We start from the raw sequence: 7180 nt of genomic DNA on the forward strand, positions 1-7180 counted from the left end.
GGGAACGTTGGAGTCCTCCGTCACTGAAGCAAGCAAGCCTCATGTTAGTTTCAAGCTGCCTGGCTGCCGGCCACCATCTTGGCTGGCAGTTAATTTGCATATCACCCTGATTAGCCAATGGGAAGGGTAGCGGTCGTACGCCAATTACCATGTTTCTCTTTTATTAGATAGGATAGTTACTAGGCACAGGTGTCTATTCTTAATTATTAGCATTAATAACTTCCCTCATAATTAATAATCAGGAAACTAGCAGGACAACAAATAGCTTGCTCTAAGTAAGCATTTGCAGGACCAGATTTTACAGTCAGTTGAAAAGGGAATGCAAAATAAAATTGCTAAATTAAATATAAAATTGGTTAACCTTCTTAAGGCCAGGACACCCATACCACCTTTGAGGGTAACTTTTCTATTTAGCTGTTAATATCATGTCAGCCTGTTAATTTTCTTCAGGCTAACCTTCGGCCTCTCAGGTTCATAAAATTCTGTACCTTTCTGGTATGACATCCCCCAAGTGTCAAACTGACTTATGATAAAATATTCTTGCATTATACTAAAGAATCTGTCACCATCATTTTACCTTGTTCCTAGCAGAATTTATTTAAAGGTAAGTTTTATTTTATTTTATTTTTTTTTACTGAGGAAGTGTCTTATGTTCTTATACTAGAGAATCATAAACAGAAAAAAACAACACCACCAAAATCAAGAAAAATTAGATTAAGAAATTAATGTGGAACTGTTGAAAGTGAGTTTTCAAAATATGTTTAGGCTATTAAAATGAGGACAGCCTTTCTGTTAATTTTCTTCAATTATCTGTGCTTTTAAAGCATTCCTGTTTTCTGTAATGATAGCCTTAGATTGCACTGGCTGAAGTTCCAGAAATTATTCTGGGCTATGGAAATTTCTACTAATGAGACATGCAAGTTCCAGTGTAAAGCAAGAGAACAAATAAACTGTTTTTCCACTATATATTTGGAACTTAGGGAGATAGTACTTCAAATTCTAACTATTTTTATTGAGGTATAGTTGACATATAACATTATACTAATTTCAAGTGTACAACATAATGATTTGGCATTTATGTATATTGTGAAATGGTTACTACAGCAAGTCTAGTTAACATCTATCACCATATACAGGTATAATTTTTTGTGAGTGTGACAAGAACTTTTAAGATCTGCTCACTTAGCAACTTTCTAATATGCAATATTAGGGTCCCAGTGCAGGAATTCATGCACCTTGAAAGGAACTGTGGGTCACGAGGCTACAGTGGGCCCAGGGGTGGGTCTCTGCCCATCCTCCATGCCCCCGCCCAGCCCCACCCACCACAGCCCCTTGTCACCTGTCTGCCAGCAGCTCCACTCCCGCTGCCACCGCTCCCATGTGCTGACAGTACTGGCCCCACTTGCATCTGCTGACAGTGCAGAGCGATTGGGGCCAGGAGCGGGTGTGAACAGGGCTGGCATCGACAGCAGATGCGAGTGCCGGGCAGGACCACGGCGCACAGGAGCAAAGAATTTTCAGTAACCACAGAGGCTCGCCCCAGTGACAGCAACCAGCATCCTGCCCTGGTCTGGTGCCCCCACTCACCTGCTCCACCATCCTGCCGCCTGCTTCCGATGTCTGCCATGTTCCATGTGCGTCCCCTGATATGCTCATAGTGACTGGTTGTCCGGTTGTACTGCTGTTCGGTCTATTTGCATACTAGCCTTTTATTATATAGTATAGTATTATTAACTGTAGTCAACATGCTGTATATTACATTTCCATGACTTATTTTTTTTTATGTATTCTGTACCTGTGAGCACATTTTTTTTTCTTAGGTTTTACATATAAGTGAAATCATATGGTGTTTGTCTCTCTCTGACTTGTATCAGTTAGCATGATGTTGTTGCACATAACAAGATTTCATTTTTATGGCTAAGTAATATTCCATTTTTTGTTGCCAAAAATGACATTTTGGTCACAGACTGTATATATGATGATGGTCCTATTAGAATACAATGGAGCTGAAAAGTCCCTATTGGCTAGTGACATCATAGCCATCTCAGTGTCAGAGCACAAGGCACCAGTTTGTGGTGATGCTGGTGTAAACAAACCTGGGCTGCCAATCTTATAAAAGTACTAGAGACCTGGTGCATGAAATTTGTGCACTTAGGGGTGGGTCCCAGGAGGCCCTGTGGGATGTTCAACTGACAGCTTAGGCCTGGTTTCTATGGGAAGCAGGCCTAAGCTGTCAGTCAGACATCTTTAGCGCTGCTGCGGAGGCAGGAGAGGCTCCTGCCACTGCTGCTGTGCTCACCAGCCATGAGCCCAGCTTCTGTCTGAGCGGTGCTCCCCTGTGGGATTGCACTGACCACCAGGGGGCAGCTCCTGTGTTGAGCATATGTCCCCTTGTGGTCAGTCTGTGTCATAGCAACTGGTCGTTCCACCATTAGGTTGATTTGCATGTTAGCCTTTTATTATATAGGATAGCACATACAGTTATGTATAGTACATAATACTTGATAATAAACAACTCTGTTACTGGCTTAATGTATCTACTATACTTCTAGCTGTTTTAGAGTGCACTCTTTTTACTTACTAAAAAAAAAAAGACTTTGCTGTAAAACAGTATATCCCATTATGCCAGCAACAGCTTCCTACATCTCGTGTTTACTCTATCTTTTGATTGCATCATTTTCTCTAAGATTTTTGATCTCATGTTGTTTTGTACAGTAACATGCTATGCAGGCTTGTAGCGTAGGAGGAATAGGCTATATAGTATAGCCTGGTGTGCAGGTTGTACCATCTAGGTTGTGTAAGCCTTCTCTATGATGTTCCCACAATGATAAGGCCGCCTACCAATGCATTTCTCAGAACTGTTCTCCTTGTTAAGCAGCACATGACTATTCCTCAGCTCCTTTATTCATTTATCCATCAGTGGGCTCTTAGGTTATTTCCATGTCTTAAGCTGTTGTAAACAATGCTTTAGTAAACATGGGTGCATATACCTTTTCCAGTTAGTGTTTTCACTTTCTGCAGATAAGCATCCAGAATGGGAATTGAGGGATAATATAGTAGTTCTATTTTTAATTTTTCAAGAAACATCCAAACTGGTTTTGATAATGGTTGCACTAATTCAGTTTACATCCCACCAACTGTTCATAGTGATTACCTTTTCTTCACATTCTCACTAACATTTATTTTTATAATAGCGATTCTAACAAGTTTTTTTATTTGTATTTTCCTGTTAATTAGTGATTTTGAACATCTTTTCATATACCTACCCCCTTATTAGCTATGTGATTTTCAAATATTTTCTTCCATTTGGTAGGTTGCCCTTGGTTTTGTTAATGGTTTCTTTTGCTGTGTGGAAGCTTTTTAGTTTGATTGGTCCCACTTGTTATTTTTTCTTTTGTTGCCTTTGCTTTTGGTGTCAAGACCAAAAAATCATCTCCAGGACCGATGTTAAGGATCTGACTGGCTATGTTATGTCTAGGAGTTTTATGGTTTTGGATCTTATGTTTAATTATTTAATCTATTTTGAGTTAATATTTGCATATGGTGGAAGATAGTGGTCCAGCTTCGTTTTTTTACATGTGGCTGTCTAGTTTTTCTCAACCCCATTTATTGAAGAGACTGTTCTTTTCCTATTATATATTTTTGGTTCATTTGTTGCAAGTGATCATATGTTAAAAGTTTTTTATTTTCTTTTTTTTCTGGGCTTTCTATTCTGTTCCATTGATCTATGTATCATTCTCTCTTTAACTGCCAAGAGATTACAGTCTTTTCAAACAACTGTCAAGCCAATTAAGACTATTGCATTTGAACACCTTCCAAGTGTCTTTGATAGATATTAAAACATTTTCTCAGTTAATTCTGTGATGTAGAGTAGGAGGCATAATAGTGGAGAAAGTTGAACATATCCCACTATATTGTTTCTTTCACTGGATGGCAAAATTGAAGGGGCAAGGGATAAGGGTAATCTTTCCTGTTGTCCTCAACTAGGCCTTGGGCTGCTCAATGTGTCTTTTTTCTATAGATAAGAATATGATACAGCAATCTACCTTGTCCATTGACTGCCCAATACGAACTTCCTTATATAATTTTATTTATTTTATCTAAAATATTCCTTTCTAACTATCACCACACTAATCATAACTCAGGGAGGTTTATATTCCACTTAAATATGGTCCACTCTTGGGAGTGTGCTACTGTTTTGTGATTGTCCCAAACCACTCAGAAATCTGGATTAAAACCAGGCCCGCCTGCATAAGAGTTAGTAGCTCTAGAAACGATGGGAAGTTGAAGTGGATTCTCTTCTGGGCAGTCATGTACTAATTGGCCTGAAGCTAAGAAAACCATGTTTAATAGTCTTATTTTGTGTGGGAAGGGCAGATGAGTCTGTGGCTTTAGGATTTACCGCAAAGCTAGGTTCAAAGCTCTACTAAGAAAGGCTTCACCAGAAAACTTACTCTCTTCATCTGCCCAGAATTTGGTTGTATTTTCTTGTATTTTCCTTTTTTCTTTTTTTGTTTAAAGCAAGCAAATCAAGTGTGGTGAGGCATTTTGCTAAAAGCCATTTTAATGTGTGGTTATTTTGATGGACATAACACACTAAACTGGTAGTTCTAATGCTAATTGCAAATAAGCAACTGTTAAAGATTTTTAAAAAAACAAAATACTAAAGGCAAGATCTCTCCAGGCTACTTAAATTGGAATCCCTGGGATTTGGGTCAAGTTTTTTGTGTGTGTTTCTTTAAAGCACCACAAGTGATTCTAGTATACAGCCATGGTTGAGAACCACTGATATAAAGAAATAAACAGGAGTGAATTTTCTTTCTCCCATCAGCAATCCATTTACTGAAGTCGCTATTTCAGATAGTTAATCTCATTCACTGCATTCAACATTTTTATTATTTCTGAGTATAATGTATTCACATTGTTGAATAGTTGTAATTTAGAGAGGGTACAAAGAAGGAACTATCCACAATTTTGAAATGACCATTAGCATTTATCAGTCTATTAAAAGTTATAAAATGAATGTATGTGGCATTTAAAATTTCAAAATAAAAAGCCAAAATCCCCCCTCATCCCTGCCTGTTCCTTTCTCAGAGGAGTAAAACTCTAGCGTCATTGTGGTCTGTTTTGTTTATGTTATACCCTGCATAAAATTTCACAACAGAAAACTGGTCAGAGCTATAGGGAAGATAGGAGAAGCAAGTGGGCTTGTTGGCAATCAAAGCAGAAGCCACAGCAGGACCACTGGGTGCTAAAAGATACTCGGTCACAACTCCCCTGGGATGCTGTTCCATTCTCTTGGAGGGAAGGTGTGCAAGGCTGAAGCAAATAGAAGGAAGTCTCTCATTTCCCCAGGCTTGACAGCTTAGCCTCTTTAAAACCTCAGCTCTGTACCTTTCTTTCCTCTGAACTCTATTTATTTCATTACTTACCTTTTTTAAAATTTAAGATTTTTCAAAAATATATTTTTATTGATTTCAGAGAGGAAGGGAGCGGGAGGGGGAGATAGAAACATCAATGATGAGAGAGAATCATTGATCCGCTGCCTCCTGCACGCCCCCCACTGGGAATTGAACCCGCAACCCAGGCATGTGCCCTTGACCGGAATCGAACCTGGAACCCTTCAGTCCGAAGTCCGATGCTCTATCTGCTTAGCCAAACTGGCTAGCCACCCCCCTTTTTATTTTTTTATTATTTTTTTTTTTACTTTCTGTTTTGCAAAAGCCTCACATTCTCTAACCTGATAGCCTAATTTCCTGTTCTTGAAGAAACTGTGAGAGGGGAGGTTTTACCAGGAAGGGTTGGGTGGGTAACTTTAAATGTGTGGATTGTCTGCATCACCACTTCCATGTTTTAGGGGAAAAATTATTTCTAGTGCACCCTGCACTGAATTTTGGAGTGGCAGCAGTATTGTCAGTGTTAGATAGCAAAGAAAGGTAACTTTAAGGTAAAGGTGGTGTTTTTTTGTTTGTTTGTTTTTACCATAAATTTTGCAACTATTTGGAAAACAAACTTGGTTGCCTTACTGTATTGAGTTTTTTCTAGGAGTGAAGCCAAGGGGGATGAAAGAATCAATTTCTACTCCATCGAGAGTGACCTCCAGAAATCAGGAATGGTATGATGCTGAAATTGCCAGAAAACTGCAGGAAGAAGAAATTTTGGTGAGCAAATTTTAATGCAGAAGTTCAGGTGAATGAGGTTTTTTGTGAATTGAGTCATTCTTGAGATTATATAATATGCATTATAGTCCTTTATCAGTTAAGGAGCTAATACCCTTTTTTTTATTGGTGGAAAAATAAAAAAACAGGATTAGAGTATGTAGTTTTATTTACTGAGTAAGTGTTAGCAATAGAATTCTATATACATATTTCTCCATTATTGAGTTCTGATAATTCTCAAAGAATCTGCTACAGAATTTGGTTAAAAATAGACCCCGCTTTAACTGGCAAATATATACCAACCCTTATCAACTTGAAAGATGTTAATCGCAACCAGTTTATTTTTATGTAGGATTTTCAAAAATGGACAGCATAGAATCCAATTAAATTTTTTGTTGTATTTTCTGTACTACAGGCTACCCAGGTGGATCTGAGAGCAGCTCAAGTGGCCCAGGATGAGGTGAGTTCATGGTAGTTAATAACTTTGTTTAGCCAATATTCTTTGGAAAGTAATTTTCTACCTGCAACTCTGTAATCAATGACAATATGGACTGAATTTGTTTAGGAAATTGCTAGACTTTTAATGGCTGAAGAAAAGAAAGCTTACAAGAAAGCCAAGGAGAAATCGTCATTGGACAAACGAAAACATGACCCTGATTGGAAGGTAGGGTCTGTTTTTTGTCTGTTTGTTTTTTTAAATGACAAGTTAATTTAGAACTGTGACGGGGACTCTGCATTTAGGGTAAGCTCTACAAATATATTTAGTTAAACAAGTTATCTTGATCACATGTGAATCTGACTTGCGAAAGTTATTTTACTATAAAAAATCATACTAAATTCTTGAAAGTAACTATTTAAAAGTTACTGCTAAAATTGAAAAACTCATTTCATTCATTTTAAGACCAACCGAAGTGTGAGTGCCCTCTGGTCATGAGCAATCTTAGTTTTACTATACTTACCTTACAGGAGAGCATAGAGTTTTCATGTGCTTTCAGATGGCCTTTTCTTCCTCTCTGTTCTTT

General features: G+C 38.1%; 1 protein-coding gene across 5 annotated transcripts in view; it reads left to right on the forward strand.

Annotated features, from left to right (window-relative positions):
- Positions 1 to 7180, forward strand: part of CCDC50 (coiled-coil domain containing 50) — a 57868-nt gene that overhangs the window by 39739 nt on the left and 10949 nt on the right. For all 5 annotated transcript variants that reach the window (XM_015564945.1, XM_015564946.1, XM_015564947.1 and 2 more), the window contains 3 exons: positions 6046 to 6161; positions 6574 to 6618; positions 6724 to 6822. In XM_015564945.1, the coding sequence (XP_015420431.1) occupies positions 6046 to 6161; positions 6574 to 6618; positions 6724 to 6822 (260 nt within the window). The remainder of the gene's footprint in view (positions 1 to 6045; positions 6162 to 6573; positions 6619 to 6723; positions 6823 to 7180) is intronic.

Source organism: Myotis davidii, unplaced genomic scaffold (assembly GCF_000327345.1).
Source record: "Myotis davidii unplaced genomic scaffold, ASM32734v1 scaffold260, whole genome shotgun sequence".
NCBI classification, from domain to species: domain Eukaryota; kingdom Metazoa; phylum Chordata; class Mammalia; order Chiroptera; family Vespertilionidae; genus Myotis; species Myotis davidii.